This window comes from Lolium perenne, chromosome 4 (genome assembly GCF_019359855.2).
Source record: "Lolium perenne isolate Kyuss_39 chromosome 4, Kyuss_2.0, whole genome shotgun sequence".
Lineage (NCBI taxonomy): Eukaryota > Viridiplantae > Streptophyta > Magnoliopsida > Poales > Poaceae > Lolium > Lolium perenne.
The window spans coordinates 322,346,350-322,365,386 of record NC_067247.2 but is presented as its reverse complement, the minus strand read 5'-3'; the positions used below and the strand labels follow the sequence as shown (position 1 = coordinate 322,365,386).

Sequence of the window (19,037 nt, the reverse complement as noted above, 5' to 3'; positions counted from 1 at the left end):
TTCTTCGAACATCTTGAATTTTTTTTTCTAAACACGGTGAAGATGCCTCTCGAGAAAGCTTGACGACTGGTCAGTGGTCACACCCTCTCACTCCCAAAACCGAACCCTGCCGCCGCCGCGCTCTCGCCTCCTCCTCCTCCTGCGCTCCCGTTGGCGTCGAATCAACGGTTCAACGCGCGCGCTCGCACTTTGGAGAACTCACCGGCAGGGGAGCAGCAGCCTTCAGGCAGCGACCTCATCTTCGACGGCGCCGCCATCAGGAGACGGCGACCTCGATGTCCGCCATGGCGACTAGGTCTTGCAGACGGTAGACCCGGACGGCGACCAGTAGCAGTTCAGGTACGGCTGCATCCCTCCCGATTCTGGACCTTCCCTCCGTCGTCAGAGCCACATTGTTAATGCCGATGCCCAATTTTGAACGGGAATAAATTCCCTTCTTTTCATTGCTTATCTGTCAGACCTCGCATAGTCATTTTTATTATTACCCCCAATAATAATGCAAATCAGTTCCAAAGATCCGTCGCGAAGCAAAAGAGATAGCAGATGCATACTCGCAGTACTCCATCCATCCACCTCTCGGTTAATCAGCTTGTGTGTTAGTTGTGCTTGTTTTGTTGCTTTTCTTTGCTATCTTGCCCAGAACAATTGCCTTTCTATTACCCAAGTACATGGTCTTATATTTTAGGACAGCGGAAGTAACTTATTGCGCCTACCTAAAAAAAGTGGCTCCGCCACTTCCATGACTTTTATCAGCCTATCTTGTGTAACAGGAGAACAGGTGCAAGCAATTTAGTTCCGCGGCATTAGCAGTACACACCAAGCAAGTTGGCTCTGGTTCCCTTGAGTTTTGTTGGCGATGGACCGCAGCAACTCCAGCAAGAGAACAGTCGAAGCACCACAAGAGGGAGACCCTTGGGTGGATGTCAGAATATTGAAGGAGACCCTTGACTGCCCCGTCTGCTTCGACCACTTCGGGACCGAGATTTATCAGGTAAATGCACTAAGCATATTCACTAGTCTTTGAACCCAAGCTTTTATTTCACTTCTTATAAAGCTCAAGATAAGATAAGAGCTTTGATGGGATTGGATGTAGTTCTGCTTGGCGAGAAAGTGTTTCGTGTGTAGGTAGTAACATAATACATATACTAGCTGAAATGATGAAATGTGTAGCGCTAACCTATCGTCTTCTTGTTTCCTTTTATTTCTGTTGGGTTTCATATCTAGCCTCTACCCCAACTTGCTTGGGAAAAAGGCTTTCATGTTTTTGTTGTTGTTCTAACCTATCTTCTTGTTGCGTAGTATTCTATTTTTTGTTCTTATTTATGTTATCATGGGGACCCAATTAACCTCTCGCTTCCACAGTGTTCTGTGGGGCATTTCATATGCTCGTCTTGCCGCGACAAGATACTGGACAAGAAGTGCCCCACATGCTCTATCAAAACTTCCTTCAAGCGCTGCTTTGGGATGGAACATGTTGTCCAATCAGTCGCATTTCCTTGCTCCAATGCCAAGTATGGATGCAGAGAGGGTCACGCCTACTGTCAAAAAGAACGACATGAGCAAATGTGCCCATATGCCCCATGCTTCTGCCCAACGCCCGACTGCAGCTTTGCGGGGCCAGTACCCGAGCTCCTGGACCATCTCACCATCTATCACATGTCTCCATATACCTTTAAGATCTGATCGTGCTTGTGTATGCTACAGCCTACAGGTTTGGCATGTGGACTTGCGGTAATTATGCCTGGGTTTCAACGTTCTGGTTCCAGGATATGTCAAGAGTATCGGAGCTGTTTGAACAATGTGGCTTCTTTCGATGTTTTGTTGTCCCAAACTTGTGCCACATCATGTGAGGCTGTATCTTCTAATAGACTCTAGTATGTTATGTCAGCACATTTCTCTGCATTACATGGCTACCGAGTATGAACCACTATCTTAGACTGCTGCACAATGACATGAATCCTTATCTTTCAGTTCTTTTTGCATACATGATGAGATCCCAATGTTGCATATCTCGGCAATTTCAAGACGATGATAAGGTTAAAAGTTTTCCTGAACCACATGAACGTTTTAATGTCTTTTTTGCGCAATGAGACCAAGCTTGGGCGTAATGATTAAGTATGTGACTATATGATGACAGGTAAATTTTAGTTACACCATGTCTAAACTTTTAACAAGTTGGTCACTACATGCTACGGTTCACATATTCATATAGCCATCGACTAAACCTTACTCTATTTTCAAATGTTGTTTATGGGATGGGATGGCATGCCATAATTTTTTGTTGGTGTTTTGGGATACAGATCTTAAATTTTTTGAACCCCTTTTTAATAAGTTTATAGAGAGAGAGGAGAGTAATGAAATGGTGAGGTTCGGCTGAATGGCATAAGAATCTCAAGTGTACACTGTGGCAATGCTGAAACTTAAAAAGCTCAGATAATACCTTATTCGTAATTTTGAAACTAATTGCGAAATTGCAAATAGTGAGGTGAAATTAAGCGGAAAAAACCCAATACCAGACAGCTGAAGACAAATGGGAGGTTTGCTGGAACGTGGGGTACGTGGCGCATCTTTAGTAGTTGTAAAAATAATGTCCTACTATCACATTGAAATTCTGAAGTCGAAATGAAAAATGAAAAATCCATCCACTGTCGTGGAAGAAATCCCTGTCGTTGCAATTAGCTCAACTTCTCCATGGCCACCCTGCCGTCACGGCGTCACCCCCGAGCGCCCCAAATTCTGGCCTCCATGCCGTCCTACTCGTGCAAGCTCGGGGAGCCTCCCACCGCGCACTCCATCATCTCCTGGTCTCACCGGATCGAGGTGATGGATCTCATCCGCTTCTCCGATTCCGACACAGCCTCCCGCGAGCTCACCGGCGCCGGAGCAGGCGATTAGGCGTTGCTGCACTGACCTTCGCCGCGGCCACCACCTGCGGGCTGCGGCTGACTCGATGAGGCGTATAAATCCGGTATAACTTAATAAGAGAAAAGATGTGGGGCTGAACGCAAAAGACCACATTCAGGCATTCAGCGATTAGGACTTGGCGGTCAAACCCAGCCCAATACAGTACTGCCGTCTATCCAGTGCCTTGATTACCTCTTGCTGGTTCGGTCTCCGACGCTCCATGGACGCAGCACAAGAGAGGGGATTACTGCTCCAAGAGGATGGAGACCATCATCCACTCCTTCCTTCCCTGGTAAAGTTGACTTGTGGTTTTCCTTTTTCCGATTCCCGTTGCACAGACTACAGTTCATCCTAGTTACTTGTGGCCTGTAGAGTTTAGCGTTTATTCTATTTAGCTGACCATCCTCTTAATTTCTTCTTGAAAGAGAGCAGTATTAGCTGATAAATTCTTCATCTTCTTGGCCTCTTGGGTCCAAAGACCAAACTGAAACTGGACACAGACAGTAAGATGAGGAATGGATATCTCCTCAATTCTTGCGCCTCAGTGACATTGAAAATTTGACTCCCACACGCAACATTTATTTTCCAAATGCGTAGTAGTACTAGTAATTTTTAGGCCTGATTTTGGGTTCAGAAATTTTGTACCGTATTGCTACATGCATGGTCCTTCCCTCTGCCCCTGCATGTTAGGAAAAATTAAGGATTGCAACTCTACTGTTGTTTTTTTAGTATGTCTTTTGGTGGTTAAGGCTCAGTCTGATGCTGCTACTCCTTAGCAGGATGCAAGTCTCTACACCGGTGATGGATCCGTTGACATCAAAGGGCGTCCTGCAACAAGGCGCACCACAGGCAATTGGAGAGCATGCTTCTTCATCCTAGGTAACATATAGGGGTGTTCATACATGTTTTGGGTGGTTTGTTCCAATCTGGCTGGCACTGAACATAGTTGTATGTCTGCACAAGTTCTCAAGAAATTTCTGTACCAAATTGCTTCTCTGTCCCCATTTTACAAGGTTTGGTAAATCCCATGTTGAAAAGCGCACCAACGTTTGGCGAAGTGTTTACTGAAGAAACTCTTTCTTTTCTCATATATAACAGATAACTATTGTTGTAGCGAGCTATTTTCTTAGTAAGCACATCCCTCAGCGCATTTTTCACTAACAACATTTAACCTATTGAGTGCTTCATGTTAGTAATAACAGAGTAATAGTATGCCAGCTTCATTAATTTGCAGTTACAACAATAAGATGTTTTATATAGAGGTGTATGGAATGAAACTATTGTATAACTTGCCTAAAGAGTAAAGAGTAAAGACTATTGGACATATGGTACACAATATTTTGGCGACTCTTGTGCATATTTTCTATATGATGTTTGGCAAGCTCCAGTGATGCTAATCTGCTGACAGGTGATGAGTGTTGTGAGCGTCTGGCCTACTATGGAATTGCAAAAAATCTAGTCACGTATCTTAAATCAAAGCTTCATCAAGGAAATCTTGAAGCTGCAAGAAATGTCACCACTTGGCAAGGGACATGCTATCTGACTCCCCTCATTGGAGCCATCTTAGCGGATTCTTATTGGGGAAAGTACTGGACTATTGCTGTTTTCTCATCAATTTATTTTATTGTAAGTACAAGATAAAGTCAACAGAATTTTCGCTATCTCCGTTGTTCCATAATGCTTCATCCTGGCATAGAAAACAATGTCGTTTTACATTCTACTTAGTAATTTCTAAGTAGTTGAACATAAGAATCCAAAAGATCTTTACTTTTAACTTAATATACTTAACATGTTGATCTTGTTATATTCAGTTTGATTTGGATGAACCATCGATTCATTCATCTTAATGTCTTCAGTCAACCATTTTAATCGTGTATTACTTTTTACTGAAGGGTCTGGTCGTTTTGACGCTTTCAGCATCACTTCCAGCACTTCAACCACCTTCATGTTTAGGATCTGTTTGTCCAGAAGCAAGCTTACTACAGAATGGCACATTTTTCCTAGGTTTATATATGATTGCCCTAGGGACTGGAGGAATTAAACCATGTGTATCATCCTTTGGAGCTGATCAATTTGATGACAGTGATCCAACAGAGAGAGTTAAGCAGGGTTCCTTCTTCAATTGGTTCTATTTCTCCATAAATATCGGTTCATTCATATCAGGCACTGTTATTGTGTGGATACAAGATAACTCAGGTTGGGGAATAGGGTTTGCCATTCCTACTGTATTTATGGCATTGGCTATTGCAAGCTTCTTTTCAGCCTCAAATATGTATAGATTTCAGAAACCTGGTGGGAGCCCACTTACAAGAGTGTGCCAGGTTGTAGTTGCAGCATTCCGTAAGTTGCATGCTGAAGCACCACATGATGCTTCTCTTCTATATGAAGTTAATGGTCAACTTTCAGCAATAGAGGGGAGCCGGAAGTTGGAACACACAAGCGAACTTGAGTAATTATCTTCCTTATGCTACATCATTGGCTTACTTTTTGTATGATATGTGGATGTATTTGCACTACTAATGAAGACATTTAATTGTGACACAGCCTTCAGTATGGCTTGAACTTGAGATTGGCGGAAAATAAATGCATATCTACAACAAAAGTAGAACCGCTAGAGCCAGTACAACATGCTATATGCTAATTCGCAGTGGGTACTGGGTGCGCAATATAACAGGAATGCAGTTATAGCTACTGGTATCGATCATAGCTACTGGTATCGATAGTGATCGATCTGATGTCTGCAAATTAAATATATCTCAACACAACTTGATGAGTCTTTCTCAGACTTTATGAGTTGCAAGTGTAAATATGTAAATGTAATATGACTATAATTTCAGGATAGGGTTGGACTGGCACTTTTTATATGATACTCAAATTATTCCTAGTGCATTTTTTCTGCAGCTAGCTTTCCTCTCAACTCCTTTGTTGTATGACTATTACAACATTTAATCTACCTTCCGTTTCAAAAAAAATACAACATTTAATCTACCTTCATTTCCTGCAGATTCCTTGACAAGGCTGCCATCATCTCATCTGCTGATGCCAAGAGTGATCTTTTTACTAACCCATGGAGGCTATGCACAGTCACCCAGGTGGAAGAACTAAAGATCCTAGTAAGAATGTTTCCGGTATTTGCAACTACAATCATATTCAATGCGGTGTACGCTCAGAACTCTTCCATGTTCATAGAGCAGGGAATGGTTCTTGACAAACAGGTTGGGTCTTTCAAGGTTCCTCCTGCGTCCCTCTCGACGTTTGACGTAATCAGTGTCATCATATGGGTTCCACTATATGATTGTGTTGTCATACCTATAGCTAGAAAGTTCACTGGAAGGGAAAAGGGTTTCTCTGAGCTACAGAGGATTGGCATTGGATTAGTCCTGTCCATTGTTGCAATGGTATCTGCAGCTCTTGTTGAGATGAAGCGCCTAGAGATTGCCATGTCTGAAGGTCTTACTCATGAGAAGGTTGCTGTTCCAATGAGCATTCTTTGGCAGATTCCACAATATTTCTTTGTTGGCGCTGCCGAGGTTTTCACTAATATTGGTCAACTTGAGTTCTTCTATGATCAGGCCCCAGATGCCATGAGGAGTTTATGTGCTGCATTTGCACTCGTGACGGTCTCAGCGGGGAGTTATTTAAGCTCAATCATATTGACCTTGGTGGCATACCTTACAACTCAAGGAGGAGATCCTGGATGGATCCCAGATAACTTGAACGAAGGCCATCTTGACAGGTTCTTTTGGTTGATTGCAGGGATCAGCTTTGTTAATTTGCTGCTTTACATTGTCTGCGCAATGAGATACAGGTATAAGAACGTGTGATGGCTATGTCGAATCAATTCTTGTAATTTCATATTCCGTATTCATGGAAGCAGTGCATTGTATAAACTAATTAAGACATCGTGACGCCCTAAGAGAGAAAAAGGCCTTCAGTTGGGGTTTAATTGCTATTCTTCTGGTGATGTATTTCAGATAATTTGTTTGATCATTTGGTGACTGGGTTTGCTATGAAATGGTTACTGCCATAATTATACAAAGAATATTTTTTACATGAGTATTTCAAAAAGCATCATTTTATTCCTCAAAGCTATTCAAAGAGCATTATTGCAGCTTGGTAGCTTGTGCTGTGGTTTTGAGCTTAGCCCACCCAGGTTCGAGTCTCACCCGTAGCGGTAATTCGCTGGAGGGTCTTTGACAAAATGGGTTATTGTAATTCGCTGGATAGTACTGTTGGTTATTATCCATAGCTGTATAGCAAGGGAGGGGGATAGTACTGTTGGTTATTTTATTATCCATAGCTATATAGCTAAGGGAGGGATCTTCCGCGTTGGTCAACGCTTTAAATTTAGCATAGATAAAACAAGATAATCATCCATGTATGCAGTGCAAATTACCAATCTGCCGCGCTAGATTAAACAAGTAACAAAGCTGGGGAGTAATACGAACTTCTGTTTCGTCTCCACAAAGGTCCTCCCCGCCCTATCCTCGTTCCGGTGGTGCATCTAGCGCTGGCGGAGGGTGCGTGGAGTTGTGTGTCCGGCGGATCTCCTGGGATCTGGTTGGTTTTCATGTTCACTGGTGTTGTTTCAGGTCAGTCTCTTCCGATCTACAGTTGTCATCATTGGCTCTGGTGCGCTGGTCCTTTGGGGGCTTAGCATGACGACTTCATGTTTGTCTACTACAACAAGCTCTACTACGACAAGCTTTGCCTCGCTCTGGTGATGGAGGGGCGAGGACGGCGGCACGCCTTCGGCTCGCGCTAGTGTGTAGTCATCGCTAGGAGGTCCAATGACCTATTTGTAATTTTTATTACTTTTGGGTCTCTTTGTACTGGTGATGATTATTTATAGAGCGGTGGAATTTTCGCAAAAAAACTAGTGTGATAAATAAATAGGATAAAAGTATTGGACCTGATTGCAAAAGACCAAACTAAACACTTAGCGGTCAAACCCAGACCAATACAACCCGCTACCCTGTTTCTTGATTGCTCTTTGCAGATTCGATCTCCGCCAGGGAGACTCTCCATGGACGCAGCAGAAGAGAGGAGATTACTGGTCCAAGAGGACGGGGATCATCAGCCGCTCCTTCTTCCTTCTCTGGTAAACTCTTCCACTCTTATATTTTTCTGAATTTCCATTGTACAGACTACAGTTCGTCCTAGTTAGGTTCTAGCCTGTAGAGTTAACTTTCAATCCTCTCAAGAGCAAACTGAGAAATCCTTTATACTCTTGGCCTCTCCAGTCCAAAGTCCCAACTGATACTTCAGAGTAAGCTGATGCTATCTCCCGAGGTAGTTCTTGCTTCGGCGATGTTGAAAATTTGACTGACCCACAACGGTTCCTTCCAGCGTGGAGCAGTTATCTTTAGTCCTCACATTGAGTTTAGGATTCTCAGACGAATTCCTTGTACAAAATTGCTACACTGTCCCTTTTATATGTCCATGTTAGGAAAATTAATGGATGCAACTTGGTAGTACCTTTTTATTCAGTGTGTCCTTAGGTGGTTAAGAAGAAGTCTGAGTGCTGTTATTTCTTAGCAGGACGCAGGTCTTTACACAGGTGATGGATCCGTCGACATCAAAGGGCGTCCTGCAACAAGGAGCACAACAGGCAATTGGCGAGCATGCTTCTTCATCCTAGGTAACATATATGAGTGTGTACCAACATGATTAGGGTCGGTTTGATCCAAACCAGGTGCCACTGACCATAGCTGTATTTTTGCACAAGTTCTCAAGAAAAATCAAATTGAGTTCCAAATATCTTCATTGTGCTGATTTTAAATGGTTGATAAAACCAGTGCTGAGAGAGCACAAAATTTTGGCGGGCCAACATGAGTATTTACTGATTGTGGTAAGGATCTATTTTCCTTAGCAAACACATCCCTCATTGCATTGCTTTATGAACGATTACACATTTTACCCTTGGGCTGCTACCTGTTAGTGGAGATAGTATGCCAGCCTCTTGAAGTTCAAATTTACAGTTATAATATCCTTTATTTACAGGTATATGGTACTACAAAATTATAATATTGGCCAGATGGTACTGAACATTTTAGAGACTAGTGTATATTTTGTATATTCAGCAATGAGGTTTGTCATGATCTAATGTTGCTAGTCTGATGACAGGGAATGAATGTTGTGAGCGTCTAGCTTACTATGGAATTTCAGAAAACCTAGTCGCGTATCTCAAAACAAATCTTCATCGGGGCAATCTTGAAGCTTCATCAGGGCAATTATAAGTTTTTTTTAAACAGTAGGCTCAGATGAGCCCGACTTTGAATTAACAAAGCCATCAACCGGCCAAGGATTACACAAGGCCACCCACAACACAACACTACACACCACACACCACAACGGCCGAACGATACAAGGGAGCACCAGCAGCTTACAACTCAACACTACACGCAAGCACCGAAGGAACTTGCAAGGTGGAGACTACCACGCTCCGGCACCAAGACATCAAGAACGGGAGGCACGACGAGGCACTGCCATGAAGCAGGATGGAGATTGTGCTCGAGGAAGACACCCTGGTCTGCAAGCACACCCTCCCGTTCTCACGCCGAAGAGGGTCCCTACCCTCTCGCCTTGGCTCGAAGGCGTCGAACCATCGGACATGAGATCAGCTCACCCGAGAGCTGGAGAGGAGTTGGACTCGAGCCCCGGGACAGCCCCAAACCACGACCACCGAAGAAAGGGAGCACACTACATCCGCCAAACCATTGCCGACCTTGGAGAACCTGAGAGAGGCAGGAAAGCCACCGGAAGCAACTGCACGTCTGCATAGGTCAAAGCTCCCACCTTCAAATCTTCTCACCGAGCACCACACTCCCCAGGCGACGCCTCCAACAACGACACGGCGCGCAGCACGTCGACGTCGCCCAATCCGCAGGATTTTGGGCTTTCGCCCGGGAGGTAGGTCGGGGTGTAAATAGGGGACCTCAGCCACGCTTCCAAGGAGGAAGAACGGCGCCCGAAGGCATCGCCACCGCTGGGCCGAGCCAGCCGACCTAGGGTTTCCCCTGATCCCAAGCAAACCACCAACACCCACCATGGTCGAGGTCAGGGAGCAACCGCCGCCCTCAACCAAACCGGTGGAGGAGAGAGATCCGGACGGGGAGACACACACCAGATTTGACGAGGAGGAAGACCTCCAAGCCGCAGCCGCAGCCCGCCGCGGTCGCACCTCCCGAGAGGACGAGGTCGACGGCCAGAGCCACCTGCGACGACGCCTGCCGCGAGCACGCCATCGCCACGCCAGAAGGGCCGCCGCCCAGATCCATGGCCCCAGCCAAAGCCGCGCCGGGCAGCACCCCAGCACCGGCGAGGCCGAGCCAGAGAGGAGGACGGGGAAGGAGGGCTACCAAGCAGCCAGCGGCGGAGGCCATGCCCCACACACACGGCAGCCAGCCTCCGTGCCACCGCGCCAGGGGAGCCCGCGCGCAGATCCCCGCTGCCCCCTTCACCGGCTCTGCGGGGCTTCGCCGGCTGCAGCCTCAGGGGACGGCGAGGGGAGGGAGGGGAGGTGGGGGAAGAGGCGGCGGCGGGGGTTAGGGTTCGCCCCCCGGTCGCCCAGAGGAGACGACGCGAGGGGGTACGAGTGCCAAATTTCTTCAGGGAAATTATAAGTAGTGACCTATTTTCCTTAGTTAGCATAGGAATGGTTAAAGTTCTAAACAATTTGGTGCTGCTTCGTAGATACTCCATAACAGTACACCATCTTAATAAAAAGTTAATTTAATTATAAGATCATTTATTTACATGCATATGGTAAGGAAAAGTTTTAGCTCTCCTAAAGACTGTTGGTCATATGCTATGGCCTATGGTAAAGAACATTTTTGGATTGTTGTGCATATTTTATATATTCAGCAATGATGTTTGGGAAAGTTTCAATGATGCTACTCTGGTGACAGGGAATGAGTGTTGTGAGCGTCTGGCCTACTATGGAATTGCGAAAAACCTAGTCACTTATCTAAAAGTAAAGCTTCATCAAGGCAATCTTGAAGCTGCAAGAAATGTTACCACTTGGACGGGGACATGCTATCTGACTCCCCTCATTGGAGCCATCTTAGCAGATTCTTATTGGGGAAAGTACTGGACAATTGCAGTTTTTTCGTCACTTTATTTCATTGTAAGTAAAAGATGAAGTATCCGAACTTTCTCTTCCTCTTTTGTTCATAATGCTCCATTCTGGCATAGAAATGTTGCACATTCCACTTGGCTAAATATATGAGTACTTAAATATTTTAATACATTCAGTTTGATTGTAATGAACCAAATATTTGTGCATCTGAATATCTTCAAACATCTATTTTAATCGTGTGTCACCCTTTTGAATGAAGGGTCTGGCTGTTTTAACGCTTTCAGCATCAGTTCCAGCGCTCCAACCACCTTCGTGTTTGGGATCTGTTTGCCCAGAAGCAAGCTTACTTCAGAATGGCGCATTTTTCCTGGGTCTCTATATGGTTGCCCTAGGGACTGGAGGGATTAAACCTTGTGTATCATCCTTTGGAGCTGATCAATTTGATGACAGTGATCCAACAGAGAGGGTAAAGCAGGGTTCCTTCTTCAATTGGTTCTATTTCTGTATAAACACCGGTGCATTTGTATCGGGCACTGTTATTGTTTGGATACAAGATAACTCAGGTTGGGGAATTGGATTTGCCATTCCCACTGTATGTATGGCATTGGCTATTGCTAGCTTTTTTTCAGCCTCAAATATATATAGATTTCAAAAACCTGGTGGGAGTCCACTTACAAGAGTGTGCCAGGTCGTTGTCGCAGCGTTCCGTAAGTGGCATGTCGAAGTGCCACATGATGCTTCTCTTCTATATGAAGTTCATGGTCAAAATTCAGCAATAGAGGGAAGCCGGAAGCTGGAGCACACAAGCGAATTTGAGTAATTATCTTCCTTATTCTGCATCTTTGCCTTACTTTTAGTGTCATCTGTTGATGTATTTATAGAACAGCAAGAGTTATTTGCAGTAGTAATGTAGACACTTCGTGTGACACAACCTTTAGTAAGGTTTCAGTTTGAGGTTCGTCGAAAATGAATACCTAAATGCAACAAAAGGAATATGGATAGGGGCAGACATGTCAAAATGTATGGCAGTAGTTCATAGTACGCACTAGGTACACAATACCGTAGGAGCATAAATTTTTTTAGCACTTTATTTAGAAAATGGAAGCTTTCTTACCCCCGGCCTCTGCCTCATTGATGCATACAATCATAATTATTGCACTGCATCGGAGATGCATATACCCATAGTTATTGTATAATGGGTTTTACTGATGTGGTAACATCAATCTGATAAATCCCAGAATAATGACCGACTATTGTTTTTTTGGATGTGATACTCACCTTTCTCCCAGTGTATTATTTCTACTTAATCATTTGTTGGTATGATTATTATAGGATTTCATCTATCTCCCTTTTGCATAGATTCCTTGACAAGGCTGCCATCATCTCAGCTGCTGATGCCAAAAGTGACCTTTTTGCCAACCCATGGAGAGTATGCACAGTCACCCAGGTGGAAGAACTGAAGATCCTAGTAAGAATGTTCCCAGTTTGGGCGACTACTATCATATTCAGTGCGGTGTATGCTCAGAATTCCATCTTCGTAGAGCAGGGAATGGTTCTTGACAAACGGGTTGGATCTTTCAATATTCCTCCTGCATCCCTCTCGACTTTCGACGTAATCAGTGTCATGATCTGGATTCCAATTTATGACCGTGTTCTCATACCCATAGCTAGGAAGTTCACTGGAAGGGAAAAGGGTTTCTCTGACTTACAGCGGATTGGAATTGGATTGGTCCTGTCCATTGTGACAGTGGCATGTGCAGCTCTTGTTGAGTTGAGGCGCCTAGAAATTGCCAGGTATGAAGGTCTTATCCATAAGAATGTTGCTGTTCCAATGAGCATTCTTTGGCAAATACCACAGTATTTCTTTGCGGGTGCTGCCGAGGTCTTCACTGCTATAGGTCAACTTGAACTCTTCTACGATCAGGCCCCAGATGCCATGAGGAGTTTATGTGCTGCATTTGCACTCATTACAGTTTCAGCTGGAAGCTACTTAAGCTCAATCTTATTGACCTTAGTGTCATACCTTACAACTCAAGGAGGAGATCCTGGATGGATCCCAGATAACTTGAATGAAGGCCATCTTGACCGGTTCTTTTGGTTGATTGCGGGTATCAGCTTTGTTAATTTTTTGGTTTACATTGGTTGCGCAATGAGATACAAATATAAGAATGTGTGATGGTTATAGTTTCTTGTAATTTGAAATTCCATATTCATGAAGCGATGCATTATATTGACTAGACTCTAAGTCCACAAGAAAAATGACTTGCAGTTGGGTTTCTTTTGCAATTCTCTTGGTGCTTTATTATAGATGAGAAGTTGATTCTTTGGTGATTAGGTTTTGTATGATATTGGTACCACCAGAGTTATAGGTACTAGCAGTCATCAACAGAACATGATAGAAGATCGACCTACAAGCTGAACAACAAGCACCTCTAGCTGATTGTATGCACCTGATATCGACATGCGTGCTGATAAGACACTACAAACATCATTAATGCTGATGGTGCAGTTTGCTAATCCCAGCGAGAGCGAGTTTAGATTGACCATTTTGTTAGACCTGATCAGGCATACGAGGTACGAGCAAATTATTCCCGGTTTGGGGGTCCTTTAAAGGTCCTTCTTCGAGTGCCATGCTATTTTTGGGGGTCTGTTCTACATGGGGTTGGGGATTTATTCCCGGTTCCCCGCTAAGGATTGCAACAATGAAAAAATAGATGCCATCGGGTTAGTCCGAAGATGTTCTCGGATTTATTTTTATTTTTAGCCCATATGTTCAATCCTGATGTGGCATCCTTTTCGACAAAATTTTGACTCTGAGTATTGAATGCTGAGACTCGGAAGTTTTGATCTGCCTTCTCAAATTGTCAAAAGTCAAAACAACATGTCTGTCACATCTTCTTCTTGTACAACTGTCCGAACTTGCCTTGTTTGTCCGGCCAAATCAATGAGCAGTGTTTGATGCAGCGAATTAAACAGATTTAGGCCACGATGCTACCGGGGCAATCATAGTGAACTCTGTCAGCGCCCGGCCTGCCATTGTGCTCCATGGATGTCAAGCCGCTGCACTGTTAGGTCCGCAATCCAACAACCAGCTGGCACATCATTTGGTGAGATGTTTCTTTCTTGCATCTAAAAGCCTGTGCACCAAAGCTGTGGAGACAACGACGTTGTACTTCAGTTGGAGCCGACGAAAGAGGAATTGCGAGAAAAAGAGGAGAGAAAGGAAAGTTAAAATCCAACGTTCATAGCTCATAGGGACTACTATGCCGAAGCCAAATGTTAGACATGGACTTATCTTAACTATATTTTGGTGATCTAAAACTATATATTTTTTTTAAATGACGCAGGAGGAACGGATGGAGAAGAAACTCATCGCCCTTTTAATTTGAGAAGAGCAAGTGACGGCCTGAAAGAGCATCTCTAACTGATCCCATATAATCTTTACAGGAGTAAAATTTCGGTTTTATCCTCTAAACGGCAGTTAGCCGATCTTCTAAAAGGTTTAGAGGAGTAAAAATTTCAGGAGTCGGCTGCGTGGAGGAGTAAATATACTCGATCTCCACAGCACCGAGTATAATTTTGGCTCTTCCACCTGCGCCAGTGTTCTCTCTCGTCACCCCTACGCCGCCGACCACCAAAGGCCTCTTGTGACACCCTGCACTCTCCGCCGCCCTCCCGCACCATTCACTGCTAATCGACGTCGTTGGAATCAACTAGTATCTTCTTTGCTGCTATTGTGTCGATTTTTCCAATTTGGTGCAAAACGGAGCCGCATCGAGCTCGATGTTGTCCAAGACAGAGATGCCGTAGTTCGGCCACAACAGAGCTAGCATCGCAGGAATCGAGAGGTGGGTAAGCAAAATCCCGACTGGCGTATTTCGACCGAGGCGAGCTTGGTGTGCAACCGACGATCGATGTTGGAGTCGGATCTTCGTCCACCGAGCGCCGTCAGTCGTCTTGCAACCTGCGGGGCGACGTGCAGCTTCGGCGCCAGCTCTAGGTGATTTGGGGAGTGAATGTAACTTTTGGTTTCATATAAATATAAAATGCACATTGAATTTGAGTTCTATACCGATAATCTGATTAGTAAATAAATAAGAGAAGAACAATAGGACCTGCATGCAAAAAACTACTTAAGCATCGAGGAATAACGACTTGGCGGTCAAACCCAACCAAATACAGTCTGTCCTCTACCAGCTTATTGATTTGCTGTTCAGATTCGATCTCTGCGACGGAGGCCCTTCATGGACGCAGCAGAAGAGAGGAGATTACTGGTCCAAGAGGATGGAGATCATCAGGCGCTCCTTCTTCCTTCCCTGGTAAAATCTACTGTTTTTTCTTCTTCTATTTTCGAACTTGCATTGCACAGTTCATTGTAGTTAGTCCTAGCCGGTGGCTTCTGTGTAGCTGATCATCCTCTTAACTTTTTCTTGAAAGAGAATCGTTAGCTAGTAAATCCTTTACCCTCTTGGCTCCAAAGTCCAAACTAACAGGAGAAACTGCACACATTCTCCAAAAAGAAACTGGAGACAACAGGATGATGAACGGATGCTATATATCTCCTGACGAGTGTTTCAGTTATGTTGAAATTTTGACTTACGCGCCCTTTGCTGAAATGTGCAATATTACTCTTTAGGCCTCACATGGATTTCAGGACTATCAGAGGAATTTGTACCAAATTGCTTCATAACCTCTTCCATCTGGAAGTTAATGGATACACCTGGTACTTCTTACTCAGTGTGCGCTTCTTATTCAGTGCTGCTATTTCTTGGCAGGATGCAAGGCTTTACACAGGTGATGGGTCCGTTGATATCAAAGGACGTCCTGCAGCAAGGCGCACCACGGGCAATTGGCCAGCATGCTTCTTCATCCTAGGTAACATATATTGTTCATATGGTACAGAACATATATTGTGTATATTCTCACCAGTGAGGTTTGGCAAGTTCTAATGATGCTAGTCTGCTGACAGGGACCGAGTGTTGTGAGCGTCTGGCCTACTATGGAATTGCATGTAACCTAGTCACTTACCTCAAAATGAAGCTTCATCAAGGCAATCTTGAAGCTGCAAGAAATGTTGCCACTTGGGGAGGGACATGTTATCTGACACCTCTCATTGGAGCCATCTTAGCAGATTCATACTGGGGAAAGTATTGGACTATCGCTGTTTTCTCATCAGTTTATTTCATTGTAAGTACAAGATGGTGTAACCCAAACTTTTCTCTGCCTCCGTTGTTCCAAAACGCTCCATTCTGGCATAGCGAACTAACTTGCACATTCTACTTGGTAATATTATTGGTGTACTTCGAAGTTTGAATACAATATGGGTCTTGTCATATTCAGATTGATTTTTAATGCACCATAGATTCACGCATATTAATATCTTCAATCATCCACTTTAATCGTGTTTCACCCTTTTTACTGAAGGGTCTGGCTGTTTTAACGCTCTCAGCATCAGTTCCAGCACTTCAACCATCTCCGTGTTCAGGATCTGTTTGTCCAGAAGCAAGCTTACTTCAGAATGGCTCTTTTTTCCTGGGTCTCTATATGATTGCCCTAGGGACTGGAGGAATCAAACCTTGTGTATCTTCTTTTGGAGCTGATCAATTTGATGACACTGATCCAACAGAGAGAGTAAAGCAGGGTTCCTTCTTCAATTGGTTCTATTTCTGTATAAACACCGGTGCATTCATATCAAGCACTGTTATTGTTTGGATACAAGATAACTCAGGTTGGGGAATTGGATTTGCCATTCCCACTATGTTTATGGCATTGGCTATTGCAAGCTTCCTTTCAGCCTCAAATATGTATAGATTTCAGAAATCTGGTGGGAGTCCACTTACAAGAGTGTCACAGGTCATTACTGCTGCATTCCGTAAGTGGCATGTCCAAGTACCGCATGATGCTTCTCTTCTCTATGAAGTTCAGGGTCAATATTCAGCAATAGAGGGAAGCCGGAAGCTGGAACACACAAGTGAATTTCAGTAATTTATCTTCCTCGCTCTGCATCTTTCCTCACTTCTAGTGTTATCTGTCAATGTATTTATAGAACACCAAAAGTTATTTGCAGTACTAATGTAGGCATTGAAGTGTGATAAAAATATATAGTAAGGTTTCAGTATGAGGTTCGTGGAAAATGAATACCTCGGTGTGACAAACAAAATGCCAATATGTATGGCAGTAAGAGCATAATGTGTGTTACTAGTGTGGTAGTGGTAAAATTTCAGGATAAGGATGGACTATTTTTTTAATACGAAATATCACCTTTCTACCTGTATATTATTTCTGTTTGTAGTTTCCTCTTAACTGCTTTGCTGCGTGACTATTACAACATTTCAGTATTTCATTTATCTCCTCTTTTTTACAGATTTCTTGACAAGGCTGCCATCATCTTAGATGGTGATGCGAAGAGTGACCTTCTTGTAAACCCATGGAGAGTATGCACAGTCACCCAGGTGGAAGAACTAAAGATCATAGTAAGAATGTTCCCTGTTTGGGCAACTACTATTATATTCGGCGCGGTTTATGCTCAGTTTTCCGTGTTCATAGAGCAGGGAATGGTTCTTGATAGGCAGATTGGATCTTTCAATATTCCTCCTGCATCCCTCCTAACTTTTGACGGAATCAGTGTCATGATCTGGATTCCAATTTATGACCATGTTCTCATACCCATAGCTAGAAAATTCACTGGAAGGGAAAAGGGTTTCTCTGATCTACAGAGGATTGGCATTGGACTGGTCCTGTCCATTGTGGCCATGGCATGTGCAGCTCTTGTTGAGTTGAAGCGCTTAGAAATTGCCAGGTCTGAAGGTCTTATCCATGATAATGTTGCTGTGCCAATGAGCATTCTTTGGCAAATACCACAGTATTTCTTTGCTGGTGCTGCCGAGGTCTTTACTGCTATAGGTCAACTTGAGTTTTTCTACGATCAGGCCCCGGATGCCATGAGGAGCTTATGTGCTGCATTTGCACTCATTACGGTTTCAGCTGGAAGCTACTTAAGCTCAATCTTATTGACCATAGTGTCATACCTTACAACTCAAGGAGGAGATCCTGGATGGATCCCAGATAACTTGAATGAAGGCCATCTTGACCGGTTCTTTTGGTTGATTGCCGGGATCAGCTTTGTTAATTTTTTGGTTTACATTGGTTGTGCAATGAGATATAAATATAAGAATGTGTGATGACTATAGTTTCTAGTAACTTGAGATTTCATATTCATGAAGCATTGCATTGTATTGACTAGACTAAGTCCACAAGAAAATGACTTGCAGTTGTGTTGTTTCTTTCTGCAAATCCACTGGTGATTTTTTATATTATCTCCATCCCAAAATAAGTTATCCAACTTTGTCTAGATACAGATGTGTCACACGTTTTGTGTATAAATACACCCATATTTAGAGGAAGTTGAGTCACTTATTGATGGCCGGAGGGAATAGATTGAAAAATGATTGTTTGGTGATTAGGTTTTGTATGATATTGGTACCACCAGAGTTGCACATACTATTACTATTACTAGTCATCAACAGAACATGACAGAAACCGCCCTACAGGCTCGACAATCACCTCTAGCTGATTGTATGGATCTGATATCTACATGCCTGGCGATGACACACTACAAATAGCATTAATGTTGATGGTGCAATTTGCTATTCCCAGCGACAGCGAGCCAAGTTTGACCATTTTTATTTTATCCCGATCAGGCGCACGAGCAAAGGTCCTTCTTGGATTACTATGCTCTTTTCTGGGGTATGTTCTAACTACGTGGGCATTTTTTCCCCGCTAATAGGATTGCAGGATGATGAAAAAATAGATATCAATTATTCCGAAGGAGATGGTCTCAGGTTTATTTTCTTTCTAGCCGATATGTTCAGTCCTGATTGGCATTTTTTCGATAATTTTTTTGACTCTTGAGTATCAGAGAATGCCAGTGACCTGGAGGTTTCGCCCTGCCTTCTCAAATTCTCAAAACAACATGTCTCATATGTCTGTCACATGCTCATCTTGTACTACAACAGTCTGACCTTGCCTTGTTTCTCCGGCCAAATCAACGGAG

General features: G+C 43.7%; 3 protein-coding genes across 7 annotated transcripts; all 3 read left to right on the top strand.

Moving 5' to 3' along the window:
• The first annotated feature begins 2,592 nt into the window (after positions 1 to 2,592).
• Positions 2,593 to 6,963, top strand: LOC127296271 (protein NRT1/ PTR FAMILY 8.3). Of its 3 annotated transcripts, XM_051326308.2 has the most exons (6): positions 2,593 to 3,196; positions 3,681 to 3,783; positions 4,313 to 4,530; positions 4,797 to 5,353; positions 5,909 to 6,371; positions 6,477 to 6,963. In XM_051326308.2, exons 1-6 carry the CDS (start codon positions 3,125 to 3,127, stop codon positions 6,726 to 6,728), a joined length of 1,665 nt encoding a protein of 554 aa, XP_051182268.1. In that variant the 5' UTR covers positions 2,593 to 3,124; the 3' UTR covers positions 6,729 to 6,963. The 3 variants fall into 3 exon arrangements, with proteins under 3 accessions (XP_051182268.1, XP_051182266.1, XP_051182267.1); XM_051326306.2 differs by having other exon boundaries at positions 2,596 to 3,196; positions 5,909 to 6,963; XM_051326307.2 differs by having other exon boundaries at positions 2,599 to 3,196; positions 3,684 to 3,783; positions 5,909 to 6,963.
• Positions 6,964 to 7,836: 873 nt separating this feature from the next.
• LOC127296272 (protein NRT1/ PTR FAMILY 8.3) lies at positions 7,837 to 13,262 on the top strand. 2 transcript variants are annotated; one of them, XM_051326309.1, is made up of 5 exons: positions 7,837 to 8,005; positions 8,443 to 8,545; positions 10,815 to 11,032; positions 11,244 to 11,800; positions 12,344 to 13,262. In XM_051326309.1, the coding sequence occupies exons 1-5, from the start codon at positions 7,931 to 7,933 to the stop codon at positions 13,158 to 13,160; spliced, it is 1,770 nt and encodes a 589-aa protein (XP_051182269.1). In that variant the 5' UTR covers positions 7,837 to 7,930; the 3' UTR covers positions 13,161 to 13,262. The 2 variants fall into 2 exon arrangements, with proteins under 2 accessions (XP_051182269.1, XP_051182270.1); XM_051326310.1 differs by having other exon boundaries at positions 7,838 to 8,005; positions 8,446 to 8,545.
• A 787-nt stretch (positions 13,263 to 14,049) lies between these two features.
• Positions 14,050 to 18,295, top strand: LOC127296273 (protein NRT1/ PTR FAMILY 8.3). Of its 2 annotated transcripts, XM_051326311.2 has the most exons (6): positions 14,050 to 14,984; positions 15,202 to 15,303; positions 15,760 to 15,859; positions 15,954 to 16,171; positions 16,409 to 16,965; positions 17,349 to 18,295. In XM_051326311.2, the coding sequence occupies exons 2-6, from the start codon at positions 15,229 to 15,231 to the stop codon at positions 18,163 to 18,165; spliced, it is 1,767 nt and encodes a 588-aa protein (XP_051182271.1). In that variant the 5' UTR covers positions 14,050 to 14,984; positions 15,202 to 15,228; the 3' UTR covers positions 18,166 to 18,295. The 2 variants fall into 2 exon arrangements, with proteins under 2 accessions (XP_051182271.1, XP_051182272.1); XM_051326312.1 differs by lacking the exon at positions 14,050 to 14,984 and having other exon boundaries at positions 15,140 to 15,303.
• The last annotated feature ends 742 nt before the right edge of the window (positions 18,296 to 19,037 follow it).

What these genes read in the sequence shown, in the direction of transcription:
- LOC127296272 (XM_051326309.1), top strand. Translation starts at nt 7,931, where the DNA reads ATGGACGCAGCAGAAGAGAGGAGATTACTGGTCCAAGAGGACGGGGAT. An exon ending in AGCATGCTTCTTCATCCTAG is followed by an intron (nt 8,546 to 10,814) that starts GTAACATATATG and finishes CTCTGGTGACAG; the next exon opens with GGAATGAGTGTTGTGAGCGT. An exon ending in TTTCGTCACTTTATTTCATT is followed by an intron (nt 11,033 to 11,243) that starts GTAAGTAAAAGA and finishes TTTTGAATGAAG; the next exon opens with GGTCTGGCTGTTTTAACGCT.
- LOC127296271 (XM_051326306.2), top strand. Translation starts at nt 3,125, where the DNA reads ATGGACGCAGCACAAGAGAGGGGATTACTGCTCCAAGAGGATGGAGAC. An exon ending in TCTCATCAATTTATTTTATT is followed by an intron (nt 4,531 to 4,796) that starts GTAAGTACAAGA and finishes TTTTTACTGAAG; the next exon opens with GGTCTGGTCGTTTTGACGCT. An exon ending in GAACACACAAGCGAACTTGA is followed by an intron (nt 5,354 to 5,908) that starts GTAATTATCTTC and finishes CATTTCCTGCAG; the next exon opens with ATTCCTTGACAAGGCTGCCA.
- LOC127296273 (XM_051326311.2), top strand. Translation starts at nt 15,229, where the DNA reads ATGGACGCAGCAGAAGAGAGGAGATTACTGGTCCAAGAGGATGGAGAT. An exon ending in CGCTCCTTCTTCCTTCCCTG is followed by an intron (nt 15,304 to 15,759) that starts GTAAAATCTACT and finishes ATTTCTTGGCAG; the next exon opens with GATGCAAGGCTTTACACAGG. An exon ending in GAACACACAAGTGAATTTCA is followed by an intron (nt 16,966 to 17,348) that starts GTAATTTATCTT and finishes TCTTTTTTACAG; the next exon opens with ATTTCTTGACAAGGCTGCCA.